General features: G+C 45.8%; 3 protein-coding genes across 3 annotated transcripts in view; 2 read left to right on the forward strand and 1 right to left on the reverse strand.

Annotated features, from left to right (window-relative positions):
* SHLD1 (shieldin complex subunit 1) overlaps positions 1 to 15,006 on the forward strand; it is an 80,217-nt gene extending 65,211 nt beyond the window's left edge. The window contains exon 3 of the mRNA XM_026503054.4: positions 14,079 to 15,006. Within this exon, the coding sequence (XP_026358839.1) occupies positions 14,079 to 14,521 (443 nt within the window). The 3' untranslated portion in view covers positions 14,522 to 15,006. The remainder of the gene's footprint in view (positions 1 to 14,078) is intronic.
* A 1,063-nt stretch (positions 15,007 to 16,069) lies between these two features.
* Positions 16,070 to 17,429, forward strand: part of CHGB (chromogranin B) — a 40,501-nt gene continuing 39,141 nt past the window's right edge. The window contains exon 1 of the mRNA XM_044385697.3: positions 16,070 to 17,317. Coding sequence (XP_044241632.1) covers positions 17,266 to 17,317 — 52 coding nt within the window. The 5' untranslated portion in view covers positions 16,070 to 17,265. The remainder of the gene's footprint in view (positions 17,318 to 17,429) is intronic.
* The window catches only part of TRMT6 (tRNA methyltransferase 6 non-catalytic subunit), a 63,927-nt gene continuing 63,652 nt past the window's right edge, over positions 17,155 to 17,429 (reverse strand). The window contains exon 14 of the transcript XR_007190665.2: positions 17,155 to 17,254. The gene's annotated coding sequence lies outside the window, so the exon portion shown is untranslated. The remainder of the gene's footprint in view (positions 17,255 to 17,429) is intronic.

The following is a 17,429-nucleotide window of genomic DNA, read 5'->3' on the forward strand; positions in this document are numbered from 1 at the left end:
GCATTATTCCACAGTCGTCTTGCTTCTGTTGTTGCTGTCCAGACATCAACTGTCAACTGAGTTGTCATTCATTTATGGGGACTCTTTGTCTTTTCTACTGGGTGGTTTGAGAATTTTTATTTTTGCCTTTGATAATCTACAGTTTTATCTCATGCTTACCAATGGGGGTTCTTTTATTTATCCTGCTTGCAAAACATTACGATCGCTAAATTTGAGAATTCATGCTTTCATCAGTTCTAGGAAATTTCCACCCAGTAACTCATTGTGCATCGCCTTTTCCCCATTCCCTCTATTACGTCTTTCTGTAATTCCAATTAGATGCATGTGGGACCATTTCACTTTGACTTACTGATCTCTTCATTTTTTTGTTTTGTTTTCTCCATCTCTTCATCTCTCTGTGCCGAATTCTGAATGGTATCTTCAAATCGGATTCCTCTTCTCCAGTTCTCTTTCCAGTGGTGTTTAATCTTCAATTTGACCCATCTACGGAGGTATAAATAGCCATTATCATAATTTTCCATTTTTCTAAGTTATTTTTGTTTCTTTTTCTAATTCACCGATTTATTTTTTGTAGTCTCTTGTTCTTAACTCAAACTTTCTATTTCCTAATTGATTTCTTTAACATAGTAAACATACTTGTTTTATATTCTGTGACCATTAACTAATATCTAAAGTTTCTGGGAGATTCCTTCTGGGACTGGCTCCATTGCCTTGTTTCAGTGTGCGTTTCGTGAGTATTGTTTTTATTGTGAGCTCCTGTTCAGTGGAATTTTGACATTTGAGAGGAAGGTACATTCCTCTAAAGAGGATTTGCACTTGCTTTCTCTAAACAAATGAGGGCACATTAGTCTGGGACCATACCGAAATAAATTCCTGGCTGGGGTTTTTCAGACCATAAAAATAGTCTCAATTCAGGCCACAAACACATGTGAGGTCAACCTCATAGTTAAATCTCCAGAGGGATGTTTCATATTTCTTCTACCCAGGGCCAAAGCCAAGACAAACAAGTGTTTTTACTGGGACCCTTTGCCAGGCATTTTTTTTCCCTAGTTCATCTTCAGGGTGTAATTTCAGGGCTCTCAGCTTCACGCAGTAACCTCCTTTCAAGCCCCCCCCTCCCCAATCTTGCCACTATGCTAGACTGTACGTCTGGAAACCTGAGCGCCATTAAGGTTGGCCAGATCAAGACACTAGCTCAGTGTTCATTTACCTCTTGGAACACCCACTGTGATTTTGCTTTTGGTCTCTGAGGATTCCCCTTCCTTTCAGTCCAGCTCAGTCATGCATTTTAAGAGATAAAAAAAAAATTTACCCGGAATTTTTAGATATTTGGTAATAAGAAGGACTTTCGTAGTATCTTGCCCATCACTTTGGGGGGGGGGGGTATAGCTATCTCTGCCATCCTACTAGAGGTGTCCTTGTAAAGTTAGAAATTCAATTCCGTATTTGCTCCCACTCCTAGCCCTTAATAACCCGTGTTGGAAACCTTTTAACACAAATACATCCTAAACCCCTCATGTCTCATATTTTCTGCCACTCAGTCAACCCCAGCTTTTATTTCTCTGCTGTCTCGAAGGCCTTTTCTGCATGGGTTGTATTATATTATGCTGTTTTTGAATGTTTATGGCCTTCCCCCCAGTTTCTGAGCTCTTTATAGTTTCTGATGTTGTTTGCTCCAGAAAAGAAGGCTCGTAGCTTCGCCCTTCCTCAGATTCAGCTGTAAATGGGGGGGGGGGGGGGGCAGGGGGAGAGGGAAGGATTCACTCCTATGGCTCTTCTCAGTCTTACCTTGCCTTTTAAAATGTAACCCAGCACTAGAGTTCTGACGCCTCCAGCAGTCATTCTGTGAACCTCGCTCTTGTCTGCCTCATTTCCCGATCTCTCTTTTTGTTTGCTGGATGCAGTCTGTTTCTCCTCCTTCGGTGTACTTACTAACCTCAGCTTTTCCCTGAAGCTCTTCACTTGGTTCCTCGTTTCCATCAACTATGAAACCACAGCCGCCATTAGGCCCCCACAGGTCATTTCGATCCCACCCACGCTCTGGTGCTGGCCCCCCCCCCCCCCGCCTTGGGGAGATGTGTCAGGGGACAGCTGGAGGGCCCCCCAGCCTGGTCTTCTGCGTTTGACACTCCCACACGCCGAGGAACCTGCTGTTTCCACCCACACTGGGCTCATGCTTGCTTTGCAGAGCGTGCACTTGGGACCCCTCCGGAGTCAGTCCTAACCGCGAGGTGGGTGATGTTTACCAGGATTCACCCCATCAACTCTGATGCCAGGATGGGACGCTAGCTGTTGGTAAAGGTGATGTTTCTTCCAGTCAGGAAGGAATGCGTGTTCATCTGGACTTGCCCTGTGATATGTGTCTATCCCTGCATGTAGAGACACAGAGCATTTACCCTTCACTTTTAAAAATCTCGGGTATGGGACGCCTGGGTGGCTCAGTCGGTTAAGCCTCTGCCTTTGGGTCTGGTCATGATCCCAGGGTCCTGGGATCGAGTCCTGCATTGGGCTCCTTGCTCGGCGGGGAGCCTGCTTCTCCCTCTCCCTCCGCCTGCCACTTGCCCTGCTTATTCTCTCTCTCGCTGACAAATAAATAAAATCCTTTTAAAAATAAGTTAAAAAAAATAAAAATCTTGGTGTTAAACGACAAATACCTTAATATTTATATGTAACATCATTGCTGCTGGGGCTGCTCTTGTCACCATAATAACAATGACAGAGTAGCTTTTATTTATTGAGTGGGAACGGTGTGCTAGGCTTTATGCTAATAAAGCATTTAATTCTTACAACTGCCCTATGAGGAACGGATCATTATTATCATCCTCATTTTACAGAGGAGGACATGAAGATTCAGAGATGTCAGGTAACTTGCCCAAGGTCACGTAGCCCGGAAGTGGCCATGTTGGCGCTCAAACTCAAGCTTTCTAAACCCAGTCTGTGCTCACAAGCATCTCCTCTATCAGGACAGAAATACTCAGACTTCTGGGGCTCAGTCGTTAAGCGTCTGTCTTCGGCTCAGGGCGTGATCCCGGAGTCCTGGGATCGAGCCCCACATCAGGCTCCTCCGCTGGGAGCCTGCTTCTTCCTCTCCCACTCCCCCTGCTTGTGGTCCCTCTCTCGCTGGCTGTCTCTATCTCTGTCGAATAAATAAATAAAACATCTTAAAAAAAAAGAAAAGAAATATTCCGATTTCTGACCTGTGACGATGAGCTGTTCTACAGAAGCTAGAACTTAAATTCATGTAATACCATGCTGCCTGCCACTGCACGGAATTGGTTGTGGAATTCTCTGTAAGAACTGCTTTCAGAACTAGTGTGTGAAACATAAGAAAGCAGTTTCTTTTTGGAGGTAAACCTTGCTTTTTGCCTCATTCCATGTTACCCTGCTTAATCACCTACGTGATTTATCAGCTTTTACTCCTAATGTCTTTTGATAGTTTCCGAAAAGGTAACTGTGTCCTCCGAGGATGGAGATTTGCCATCAATGAGGACAGCCAGAAGAAGCTTCCAGGGGGAGTGGAGACACTTCCTAAGAGGCTCCAGCACGTTCTCAGAGATGTCAGCATTTCGAAAATAAGAGCTTGGCCTCGAAGGGTGGTTACTTTGAAGGGGGAGTGCTCAGCTATACCTCTGCTTTCTGGCGTGTTTACAATTCAACCTGTTACCGCACAGATACACGTAACGTTGATCTGATGTGGAGTGAAGTCTGTTTACACAAATATGCGTCTAACAAAAATACTACTGTATGTAGGAAAGCACCAGATTTGCCTTGCCTGTCGGTCTCAGCAAGTCTGCTGATGTCAACACCGGGACTGGCTCTGTTTTGATAAGAGTTCTGTTCTGTTCCTCTTTATCTCTTAAAATTAGGAAATATTGACTCGTGGATTTGGACAGATGGTGAGTAGGCCCCCGTTCCTCTTCAAGAAAAAAGAATCCGTTTTCTGCTTCCCCAGCAAAAATATGTCTCCAGCAACACTTCAAGCATCATTTTTAAAGTGCTTTTTTCCCCCTTACAGTGAAGGTTAAGGTTCAAGTTTCAAGCCTCATCTTAATTAGCTACTCACATTGAACTTAATTCTGCTGAAGTAAACAATCGTATTCAAAATAGCAACGTTGCCATAGCAACCTAGATCAGAATCATTTGATTTTCTTTTCTGCTCCTGATTGTGCCTTACTATCTAGGCCATGATATGAAACAAATCTGCTGAAACATCCCGTGTAAAATGAGATTTAAAAAAGCATTTAGCGCGGGGGGGGGGGGGGCATTTTTAAATGATTGCTTTAAGTGTTGCAGGGAAGCTCCTAATTCCCAGTGGCTCCCGAAGGAAGGAGATCCTGTCTCAGGTTCCCTGGTCTGACAGCCTCCTCTCTTGTCCCGTTTGGGCTCCCAGTGCAGAAGCACCCAAGGGCCGTGCCCCGAACCTGGACGGGGTCAGGGGATCCAAGTTCTTATTCCAGCTCTAGCTGTCAGATTCTGGTCCTGAAAGTGCAAGAGCTGGACCAGATAATCCCCCATGGCTTTTCTAGCTGCAAAGGGGTCAGGCTCTGATCCTTTAATTTGGTGATTACTTAACAACATGCAAAACGAAGCTGTTTTAAATCAAGCCTCGGGCGAAGCCTTAATCTCCTACTAAAGAAGAGAATTGTTCAGCATTTTTAGGGTCCCGGCCTGTGATTCCTGAACTTGTATTACATGAACCATCTAGAGAGAACTCCCCTGCCTGGCTCATCACGGCCAGCGTGCTCCTAATTATGGCAAATGTTAGCCACGTGAAGATCATTTTAATGAAGAAAATTAATAAGCAGATTAGCTTTGTCCATGGTCTATCCACCAACCCCCTCATGAAGTGATTCTGGAGACCTGCTCTTTGTCTCAGTTTTCTTGCCTGGAAAATGAGACGCAGTAAGCCGGCTGTTGGCCCTGCCCCTGGATCTGGCTCGGTGCGTGACTTTTTAACTAAATGGACTAGAGACACAGGGTCATGTTTTGGAAGTAATAAACTGACACTGCGAAGGCTGTCTTCAGAAGATCCGTCATTAAAACAAAAATAAACCTCGAGGTCTTTTGTCCAGCCCCTGACTGGGATAATCTAGTCATGAGATCAAGTGCAGAAAAGTCAAAGATACTGTTTTGTCAGTAATTCATTATGTATGCCATTGAAAAGGAGATAGGAAAGAGACAAAGCCCGGTAGAAAAAGGGTAAAGAAGATGTCATTTTTCAGAGTATAGGAAACCCAACTGGCCGCTAAGTGTCTGAAGAACAGCTCAGCCACTTTGAGGGAGGAGGGAGATGTGACCCCAAGTAAGGAGACAGGACTGGACACCGTCCGCCAGTATCAGAGTGTGGCGAAGCTGTGGAGAGACAGGGAAACCCAGATCCTGCTGGCGAGAGTGCGACAGACACTGTGGAGAGTGATTTGGAAGGTTCTGGTGAAATTGAAAACGCACTTCCCTTTCGACTCAGCAGTTCTATGACTGGATGTAATTCCAGAGTCAGTACACCAGGAAGTGGGTACCCGGGGCTCACTAAGGCCTCGTTGGTGATCGGGAAAAATTAGACACAGCCCATATGGCCATCGCAAGAGAAGGAAATGGATGAAAAATAATGCAGTATGTTCTTATGTTAGAATACGATCAAGCAGATTCATACAGAATATCAACAGTGGTGGGAAGGAAGAAATCAGAAAGTGGAGTTGAAAAAAAGCAAAACTTTGTATATGGAAAATAAAATTAAAATGACCATCACACAAAGCAACAAGGTATTGCTTAGGGATACATAATATATGTAAGGTATAAAAATGGGCTGGAAAGGGCGCCCAGCTGTCTCAGTACGTAGAGCACGTGACTCTTGATATCGGGGTTGTGACTTCGAGCCCCACGCTGGGTGTAGAGATTACTTAAAAATAAAATCTTTAAAAACAAATAATAAAAAAATACGACGTAAATAAAAATGGCCTGGGAGGAATGAATTTCTATGTGGAAGTGGTCAACTTTAACTAAAATATTTACTTCTTTTTTTGTTATTTTGTTTTTATTTTAATGCCAGTGTAGTGAACACAGTGTTGTGTTAGTTTCAGGCATATAAGAGAGGGATTCAACACTTAAAACACCCGGTGCTCATCATGATAAGGGCACTGCTTAATCCCCTCACCTGTTTCACCCATCACTAAAATGTTTACTTGTTTAAAGATTTATTTATTTATTGTCAGAGAGAGAGAGAGAGCGCGTGTGAGCAGGGGGAGCGGCAGGCAGGGGGAGAAGCAGGCTCCCCGGAGCTGAGCAGGGAGCCCAGTGCGGGTCCTGGGATCTTGACCCTAGCTGAAGGCAGCCGCGTAACCGACTGAGCCCCCAGGCTTCTCAGTGTTTACTTCTTTAATAAGAAAAAAGTCTTGAAGCAAATATGACTATGCTGGTTGTCAGTATGGAGTGGTGTGAGTCTGGGTATTCTAGTCCTTTGTAATTTTCAGAACACTTTAGTTTCTTAAGAAAATATAAAAGGCCAAGGTACCAGTGGGATAGCTCACCAGTCAGATGGCAGAGATGAGCCTTATTAATTGTGCTGGGCACTTAATTTTAGGGCTCTTCACTGATCACACTATTTCTGGTTTTTTCCAGCATTCATTTTCGTTCTCAGCAGTTGCCTGTTAGAGGACCCTAGCTTCCTTCTGCCCGTTGCATCTGTTCAGCATTAGGAGGAAGGGTGACAGCATATGCCACCTCCCCTCTGGGTGAGTCATCAGGATTAGTTTTCAGATGTAAACAAGTACAGACTCAGACTGCAGTTTCAAAAGCACCTGACCCAACCACCCGTCCTCTGAAGTGTTAATTTGGATGAAATATCTTGATAGCCACACCCTGCCCCCACCGCTTTGTGAGTCTGTGGGTTTTGTCCTTTAAAGGAACAGTTGCAAATCCTGAAATATACAAGCTGCAGACGGCTTGCTATCGAGCAAAAGGGGGAGTACGCTTATCGATTTTTTTGGTCATTAATGTTATGTTATTAAAGAGACAGTAAGGTACCTTAGAACTCCAGTGCTGGTTTACTGCACCGTGATGGAAAGTCACGTGAGACCAGAAAGCGGACTCATCGTGAGTTACTGATGGGGTATAGTGAATTGAGGCCCTTTACCTGCAGGGCAGAAACCAACCAGTTCTTGGACATCCAGGGGATAGGAGAAAGGACTGCTGTGAAAACAAAGGGGAAGGAAAGGAGGATTGTCCTGGAGGATAGTAGAATAGAAAGTTTGGGGAAAAACCCAAAAGTGTGTAGACACCGTATTATTTAACCCACAGACTGAGATTATCTGTGGCATCAAAACTCAGCCACCCCCCGCCCCGGGACATGGGGATGTTTGGCAGGAACTTACATGTGATAGCTGTATCGTGATACATGTATACATGGAATGAATTGTGTGATCCAGGGCCCTTCTCAGAGCGAAAGAGGGTGCTATTAATGATTGAGACAACAGGCATCAACGGGGGTTGTCCTGGGCAAACCTCGCAGTCGCCGTAGTGAGTATTAGTTAACCTAGTAATCATGCCCCTTTACATCTTTATTTGAAAATGAAACTCAAGTAACACAAAACATGAGAAAGTTTAAATGTATCTACCTTGTGCGAGCACTGCTTTAGGCCCTGGGGGTACAGCGGGTATCCAGAGAAATGAATGCCATAGCAGGAGAAGATAGACAGTAAACAAATCCTACATTATTAGATTAGATTATTATATAGAAATACAAGGCCGGTAAGGGATATAGAGACAAGGCCTAGAGGAGTGAGGGAAAGGCAATTTTAAATAGTGCGCTCAGGGAAGGCATGGAAGTCGGAATTATTGGTCACCAGTACTCTCTGCCTCCCCCTACAGGAGAATTTTTCATCCTCATTCTTTCGAAATCAGGCTTGGCCATATGAATTGACACTGGCCGGTGATAGGTGAACAGACGTGACAGGACTTTCCCAATCACTGCCTGCTCCCCCCCCGGGCTCTTTTCCCTCTGCCGCAGTCACTAAACAATGTTGAGGTAGTGGCTGCCCCGGTGGCCTGGCTTCCAGGGTAAAGGGCAAGCATGACACAGATCTGGTATGACGTGGAGCTGTAAGTAGTGAGAAGTGATCCCTTGTTGTTTTAAGCCCCTGCGATTTGGCACTTGCTTGTTATGTAGCATAGCCTAGCCCACCCTGACTGATACAGGAGCCCTCCCTGAGAAGATAACATCTGAACCGAGACCTGAGGAGGTGAGGGAACCAATCACGCGGATGTGTGGAGAAAGCATGTTCCACGCAGAGCAACGGCAGGTGCAGAGGTTCTGAAGAGGGAGCTTGCAAGGCTCAGGAAAGAAGCCAGGCTTCTCCAGGCAGTGATGCAGAGCTGTCGCTCCAGCCAGACTCCCGTGCAGCTTGTGGGACTGGAGGGGGACTTAATCATGTACATCCAGTGATCCGGTTCACTCCTCTTTTCCCCTGCAGGGTATGGAGTGGAGCGGCAGGAGTGAGAGGAACAGAAGAGGGTAAGAAAGAAAAAAAGGTCTGGGCAGGGAGACGCAGCCTGCGGAGCAGGGCTCCAGATCCATGGGCAATAGCCCTTAATATATTAAAAAGGGTAGTGTCACCCATGTAGAGAGCCTGTGGGGCCTCCGAAGTCTGACTGCTGTCCTAAAAAAGAGGAATCAGTGCATCCAAATTGTGCTAATCCGTGACCGTTGACCAGGACATGTCCCTGCCCCACTCACCTGGTTCTTCTTATGCCCGTGACTTTCTTAGAGCCGCTCAGAACCCAAGGAGCCTCCAACAGATGAACCAAGGCAGCGGGGCCACACGTAGGAGTGTACCTCGCACCCCCCCCCGAAAAGGGGGCAGCATTCCCTTTGAGCAACATAAAAGGAGACTGTATGAGCCACAGTTCCTTCTTTCCTTAAATCCTGACAATTCTCTTTTTTTATTAAGTCTTTGATTTCTTTCCGCTCGGTGCAGCCTTGAAACCACAGATCCTCCCAATTAGCAGTTGGGAGTAAAAGAAAGTCTGAACAAATAAGGCAGAGTGGGCGGCTATTGAGGCTGATGCATGAGGGAGACAGAATTCTAAATATCAAAACCATTTAGGAAAAATGTGTTAAAGTTGAAAGCTAAAATGTTTCAAAGAGATAAAATCCTGCTGTGCGTTTATCAACCACAGAAGTCGCCGTGGAAGTTTCTCTAGGAGAAACCCCCCATTAAACATCTGGGTTTCTAAAGGCTAATGGCATCTCACAGAATGCAGCCATCAATCTCAAATCCTCCATGCTAATCGATTGCTTGGGATTACTGAACAAACTATCATCTATAACTCCTAAAAATATGAAAATACTTTTAGGTTTGTAAGCATCCCAAACATCTGTATGTTAGCTGTTTTCTCTCCAGTCAAAAGAAAATTTAACAAACGGGTGCTCTGGTAGATAGATGACCTGGAAACAATGCACGCAACAGCATGGCCATACCCAGCGCCATCTTCCTCCCTTTCTTGTCAGTTCCTAAAGAAATTCTATTTGTGATAGAAGCAAATTACAATAAAAAGAGAAATTCCACTCGAGTTAGATAATGCCAACATCATTGGGACTGGACCCCTTGCTGAGAAAAATAAAATGGTCTCAAGTCTGAGAGGGGAGGAATGCATGGTACAAATGGGCGCCAGCAAGAAAGGCATTGTGCAGGGATCAATAGCAGAGGTGCCTGGGAGCCCAAGGCAAAGCAATACATTACAGTGCAGTAGGATTCAGCATTCACTTTCTACTCTTTCCAGAATCTATCCTTTGAGCCACTGTTCCTCTCAAGGGGTAAGAGGCATGATTGGCATTTTGGGGAGGATGAGTCTTTGTTGTATGGGATTGTCCTGTGCCTGATAGGATGTTTACCCCTTTGACCCCACTCACTAAATACAAGTAGCACTTTCCAATCACTGACACAGAAACATCCCCACACCCTCCCTAGAGTAAACATTACTGTCCCAATTTGAGAGCCCTACAAGTCTGGGCTGTGTGAATATAAGAATAAGGTGCAGTTTGAACATAAGGGTGCAGGAACCGACTGAGTTATCAGAGATCGACATTCTGTCCACACGTAGGCACATCAGGAAAAGTAAAGCGATTAACTCTATTGGCTGGCAAAGAATCCCAGATAGCAGAAAGGCCGCAACAGCCACATGATTAGAGAGATGGCTTTGTTGTTGGTAGTAAAGCAAGTTTTAAAAGGAAATCAAAGACTGAAATGAGCTGGGGACAGTGTTCACCAGAACCGAGTAGTAAATAACTCAACCCATGTTGTCATTGCTCTTCTGGAAAGGGGAAGGAGGGTTTCTTTGAAGTTGAGTTGCAATCAGCTTGATATTTACATGAAAAGCGGAGGAGACAAACCCGGTTTTTAGGCTCATTGGGTTCAAATCAAAGTTATTGACCAGTTCCTTAACAAGTCCTTGCTGTGTTACTCGGAGGATTCCGTGTAAATGGCTGCCTCGGGTGGTAATTTCAGGACCTCCCTGGCTTTCTCAGTGTCACTGCTGAAGACCTGCCTTCTCTCTTCCACTCTTCCCATTGACCCTTCCCAGCCCCTGTTTTCCTGCCTTACGTCCCCAGGACCAGATCATCTTTGGGGAAGAAGGTGGGAAGGGCCAGCTCATCCTGCCATCATGGGACCCCTTGCCTGCCCCCCTCTCCCCTTGGCTCTGTAATAGCCATTACCACTTGTGAGACAAGGACTGTTTGCCAAGCCCTGGGCTAATAAGGCTTTTTGTTTGTTTGTGTTAATAGTTAAGTAGGCCACCAAAGGAAGTTTTAACGATTATTCCTCCAGAGGTTTGTTTTAATTATTTTTCTTGAGAGAATCCCAAACTCATAGAAAACTTGTAAGTACAATACAAAGAACTTTTTTTCCCCATGAATTATTTGAGAGTAAGTTGCCAGCCTGATGCCCACCACCCCTGATTTTCCTATAAACAAGGACATTCCCTTACATAACCCAAAGAAACTCTCAAAATCAGGAAGGTTAACAGGGTACATTATTACCATCTGATCCTCAGCCCACATTCGGGCGATCCCGAGAATGTTCTTTATAGCAAAAGGATCCAGTGGAAAAATCATGTGCTATGTTTAGTTTTCATGTCTCATCGGTGTCCTTCAGTGTGGAACAGCCTTGCTCACCCTTCTCTTGGTCCTCATGACCTTGGCATTTCGGAAGAGTACAGTCCATTCATTTTGTAGAATGTCCCTCAGTTTGGTTTAGTCTGCCGTTTCCTCATGATCGGGTTCTGATGATGCAGCTTTGGCAGGACTATCAGAGAAGGAGCGTGTCTTCCTCTTGCATCTGGCTACGTGGCAACAGGATTTCGATTTGTCCCCTCACTTAGGTCACTTGATTGAGGTGATATGTGCTGGGTTTCTCCATGATGAAGATATTCTTTTTCCATTTGTAACTAGTAAGTATTTTAGGGGGAAGTACTCTGAGACTGCAAATATCCTGTTCCTCATCAAACTTTCAATTATTTTGTGCTCTCATGGTTTTCTGTTTTAATAAATGGTCTATCATCTGTTACTCTCATTATCGATTTTGATGCTCCAGTTGTTCCAGACGCGGCCAGGTGATCCCTTTTGAGCTGCCTTCTGCTCCCCCTCGGCAAGCCCCCATCCGTATTTGAGCATTCTAGAACAATAAGATGTGCGCGGCCCATCGCGTACTTCCCTATAACCACCCTCAACTCAGCCATTCTTCAAGGTGGCTAAATGCTTTGTTGTTGGGCTGCTTGCATGGTAGGCCAGTGAATGTCTGTCCGTGTGTGGGCCTACGTGTGTCCCACCACACGTGTCCATATCCTTGGATGCTTTGGATTATGGACTTTTCTGTTCCTTGTCTTACCACAGGAGTTCTCGAAGAGAGACCATTTACTGAAACTCTTGCAGATAAGAAAGTTAAAGCTCAGCAAGGGAGTATGCTATGCTGTTTAGCCCGTAACAAGCCTACAGTCAAAACCCCAAGTCCCTGCTCCTTTTCTAAAACCACGCACTGTATCACACAACCTTTGTCATCATTAGCAAGGACAAAGATTTTTATGATGGCTACTAATTGAGTTGGGGGTGAAGGGAGTGTGTGTGGAATTAAAGCTAGTAATTTATTAAAGCTTATATCAGAGCAGAAAAGGAAAATATAATATTTTGATTTAAAGTGTAAAATTTTAAAGGCTAAAACTGGTTGGTGCATAAGGAATTCTGCAAATTATTTGGGTGCGATCTTTTCTAGAACACATGGAGAAGAAAGTCCTATGTTTCAGAAGAGCTAAGAGATTTCTTTGTTAAGAATTAGGGTTCCCACGGCGTTATGGGATCGAGCCCCACATCAGGCTCCTCCACTATGAGCCTGCTTCTTCCTCTCCCACTCCCCCTGCTTGTGTTCCCTCTCTCGCTGGCTGTCTCTGTCTCTGTCGAATAAATAAATAAAATCTTTAAAAAAAAAAAAAAAGAATTAGGGTTCCCAGAGAGGTACAGAAAGTGAGATCAGGGATCCAATTCTGGCTTCGTATTGTCTATTATTAAGTCACTTTGTTTATTTGTTACTCTTTTAAAAATCACAAAGGTGGTGATTTTAATTGAGAGGTCAGAGTCTATAGGATTACTGTAAGGAATAGAGAAAGACAGTGTCTGGACTGTGTAAACGCCCAGCGCTGGCTACATTAGCGGTCTTTACTGCATTTGTGCCCTGGATCCCGTTGGCATCTGGTTTAAGATTTTATTTAAATTCGAGTTAGTTAACACATATTGTATTATTAGTTTCAGGGGTAGAATCTAGTGATTCATCACTTGCATTTAACACCCAGTGCTCATTCCATCACGTGCCCTCCTTAGTGCCCATCACCCAGTCACCACGTCCCCTCACCCCCCTCCCCTCCAGCAACCCTCCATTTGTTCCCTATAGTTAAGAGTCTCCAATATATGCTTTGTAAATTAATGCTTTAATAATAAGATCTAGTATCAGGCCTAATAACTGTGGTAGTTTCAAAGCACTGTGTCTTAGTCTCCTTGGGTCACCAAAACAAAATACCATAGACTGGGTGGCCTAAACGACAGAAGTTTATCTTCTCAGAATTCTAGAGACTGGAAGTCTGAGATCCCAGTGCTGGTATGGCTAGATTCTGGGAAGGGCTTCCTGGCTGCGAGAAGGCCACCTTCTCAATGTGTCCTCTCATGGCCCTCCCCCAGTTCCTGCACATGGGCAGAGAGAGAGAGAAAGAGAGAGAGATCTTCCTCTTTTCATAAAGCCACCACTCCTATCAGATTTGGCTCCCATCCCTACAACTTCATTTAACCATAATAACCTCCTAAAATCCCCATCTCCAAATATAGTCACGTTAGGGATTAGGGCTTCAACATATGAATTTTGGAGGGCCACACCTCAGTCCATAGCATAGTGATTGGCATAAATGATATTTAAAAACATCTTCTGGGGGCACCTGGGTGGCTCAGTCGGTTGAGTGTCTGCCTTCGGCTCAGGTCATGATCCCAGGGTCCTGGGATCGGGCCCCACGTCGGGCTCCCTGCTCAGCAGGAAGTCTGCTTCTCCCTCTCCCTCTACTCCCCCTGCTTGTGCTCTCTCTTTCTCTCTCTCTCTCAAAAAAATAAATAAAATCTTTAAAAAAAAAATAAAAACATCTTCTGCAGACTATAATTTGATATGAAAGTAGCTGTGAGCTGTTGTTAACAAAGTCATAGGTACTGCTGCTAATAGGTTTGTCGCCTACATTTATTATGGAAGGAAATTCTTAATTTCTGGTAGAGGTTCGTGAAAATAAAGGTATGATTTTTCCCCGTCCAAATTCACAGCTATCCTGAACTTCTGTGCAAAGACCGTAGACGAAGAACTCCTGAAACATGCAGATAAGATGTTCTTGTTTTGAGCAAACAAGTGGCATAACCCCAGGATGGTGGGGATCAATTCTGAAATCAGCTAGTCCTGCCATGACCGGTCACCCGAGAGCAGGAGTATGGTAATTTGAAGAGACATCATCTGCTTTCGGCTTTTTTGAATATGTGTCTGAGTATTGGACTGTGTCTTGTCTTGCAGACACCAGTAACCTAAATACTGAACAAAATGATTCCTGGACCTCTGAGAACTGCTGGCTTGACGCTTCTGTGAAGGGCCAGGTGGAGACCAAGGCGGAGGATGATGGGCTTCGGAAATCCCTGGATAGGTTCTATGACATGTTTGGCCATCCCCAGCCAGCCGCTAGAAATCCACTCTCCGCCTCTGTCTGCCAGTGCCTGTCTCAGAAGATCAACGAACTGAAGGGCCAGGAGAGCCAAAAGTATGCCCTTCGCAGTTTTCAGATGGCCCGGGTCATCTTCAACCGGGATGGCTGCTCGGTCTTACGGAGGCATTCCAAGGACGCCCACTTCTACCCACCAGGAGAAGGACGTGTGTCTCTGGATGATGAAAAGCCGACCCCGGGACTTTCAAAAGACATCCTGCGTTTCCTCTTGCAGCAGAACGTGATGAAAGACCTCTAAGTAGCACCCAGTGGTAAGAGTAGGAAATGTGGAGGACGGCCCTGTGGCCCACACTGTCGGTGCCCCCCCATCCCCTGGGGCCTCTCCAGCCAGCCCTGTGGGTCCAGCCTCCCCCCCCCTCCCCGCCCGCCCCATGAGCTGATACTGGAGCCAGTTCAGCCCACATGGAGAGCCAGCAGTGTTTGTGGGCTTGATAGCCCGTGTCCACACTACCTCCCACCCCACCCTACCACTCCCTTTGACTTAAGACTAGTGTGACTGACAGGCTGGGGAGCCTGAAAGCACAGCTTCCTCGCCCCGACGAAGGAAGGACATGCTCTGAGGCATAATTTACTCTCCAGAGCTCCCCTCTGGATCAGGCCAAGACTGGGCCTTCCCACGAAACCACACCTAGCTCGGCCTCTTCTGTCTCCCTGTCCTCCTTCTCCCGTTCACCTACTGGTGTCTCCTGGGAGCCTTTCCTCAATAAAGCTCTTGAACCTGAATCCTTGACTCAGAGTCTACTTCTGGGAGAACCCAACCTAAGAGAACAGGCTTTTTCATTAGATGAGTTTTTTGAAGGGTTTAAAGCTCTGTGCTGAATCAAGTATAAGAATCATACCAAGTTGTAAAACTGAGACCATGTGATTGAGAATGTATTTCCTAAAATAACATAAAGATTTAAATACGGTTTAAGATGCATCACATGTTAATCATACCCTTGCCTCTCCAAAGCCAGAATTCCCTGTTTTATAATACTCACAGGGTGTGGAAGGAACATTTGGACCCTCTAAAATAAGAGCTGAGATTTGCAAATTAAAAAAAAAGAAAGAAAGAAAGGCTTTGCCTGCGCCAGGTTGCCCGCGTGAAAGGTGTGAAGGAAACAAACGTGCGCCCCCTACCGAAGCCCGCAAGCTCGATCGGCCGCGCCAGGCTGACGAGCCACGGCCTTGGCGGCTCGCCAGGAAGAGAAAAAGGAATCCTTTGCCCAAGTGGATTCCTCCCTGCCATTGTTGCCTTCTGCCTGCCTGCTGCCCGCACCCTCTGTCACCCTCGGAACAGTCGGGCCCTCACCCCTGCCCCGTCCTTGCTTCGCCGGGGAGCGGCTTTCAATGGCCGACGCGGCCTGTGCGGGCAGATGCTGTGCTCGGCGGCCGTGTCCCGGACCCCCGCTCGAGGCTCGGTGGTAGAATGACATCGCCTGGCACCGAGCTCTCTGGCACTGTCCCTGGAGGCCTCATGCCAACCCCTGCCTTGCCAGCCCTTCCGTACATGACACTGACGGAAAGCGTTCTGTCGTTTGGGGGCCAACAAGGGAAGCCGGCAACCCTGTGCGGTTAGTTTGAGAAACTGGCGGTGAAATTTGGTTGGCCTAAGACGCCAGGAGCTTGCCAGAAAGGGGATTGTGCAACCAGATCGGCTTCCAAGTGCCCACGAGGAGTGAGTGAGCCCTGTCCCTTGGGGACTCTCGGATGGGGAGCGGAGCCGTGTAAAGGTCAGGAATGACCTACTGAGGCTTCCAGCTCTGAGCCGATCAGAGGTAAGAGACTGTGTTTCACGCTGAAGCGCAGACATCACCGCTGGGAGGAGACCCAAACGGTAGGAAACAGGAAAGGAGTAGATCTTTGAGACAGACTTGAGAAAACAAGGCTCCAGGTTTTCTCTGACGAGCAATGATGTGACTCTCTCCCCAGGAGCTTCTCCTATTCAACTGGCCCCCAAATACTCGGGAAACCGGTGGGACTTATCATTGAACACGTGCAGGTTGAATTTTAAGGTCGGTAGTTTTATTGTTTTTTAGTGTGGAGCCAGTTAATGGATGCCTCTGAAGAATGCTGGGGGTTTTAGTCTTATTCAGTCGCTGAAAGAAATCCTGGAGATTGGTTTCCATGGCCACTAACAGAAGGAGACTGGAATGTTTCCTACTGTGCTTAAAGGACAGAAGACGGAAGCTACTTCTGTTTGGCAGAGAGATGTTGGTATCAGTGACTTTGTAACCTTTTTTATTACGGGTGCTGAGGGTGCTCAGCAAGAGGCAGGCTCTGAAACCAGAGAATTTAGAAATCTAAGAGCCAGAATCACCTTAGGGTAAAAAAAAAAAAAAAGAAGAAGAAGAAGAAGAAGAAAAGAGTGTGCTGTGTGTTCGCTTGTATCTGAGTAAGTGCTTGTGACAGGTCAGTACAAGATATTTGATTCCCTGCGATCTCGCTAATTTGATCTTGGTGAGGTTCGGATGGCGTTTTCCATTTATCTCTGTTTACCTTTAATAAAGACTACGAGATAAGGATATTAAGGCCCTGGCCTTTGGCATTATCGTCTGTTTCTGCCCTATGGATCACTTGACCCACATCTTATCGTCCCGAGAACATTCTGACAGGCCTGTGATCTGCTCTGTGGCCCTTTCCCGCAGTCTCCGTGAGGGTGGGTTTGCTTGCAGGAACATCAGAACTCGGAAGAAGAGAAACTGTTACCAGTGTTTTACGTTTGTAAGGCGGCTACTCACTTCATTAGTCATTGCTTTGCGTGACCTACGTGAGCACGTGCCATATCTTAGTGCCAGTCATCAGCACAAAACAATACGGAGATACTTGTAAAACTTTTTACTGAATTCCACTAATCACACAGGAAAGTGTTTCTAAGTGAACGTCTTGATGATTTTCACAAACTAAACCCACCTGTGCACCCAGCTTCCAGCTCAAGCGACAGAGATCACCAGCCAACCCAGGTGGCTCCCTTCTGAGTGAGGACCGCCATCTGGAGAACAGATGGGAATGGTTTGCTCAGACCCTTTGTTCCTCAAACTGCTGGCGGTATACGGTAGGTGCTACATGGACAAACAATGTTTATTTTCATTGTTATCTATTCAGCTTAATATGGTAGAAAAATATATAACTATTGCATCTAATCTGTGCTTTTACAGATAGCACAT

Source organism: Ursus arctos, unplaced genomic scaffold, assembly GCF_023065955.2.
Source record: "Ursus arctos isolate Adak ecotype North America unplaced genomic scaffold, UrsArc2.0 scaffold_16, whole genome shotgun sequence".
Taxonomy (NCBI): Eukaryota; Metazoa; Chordata; class Mammalia; order Carnivora; family Ursidae; genus Ursus; species Ursus arctos.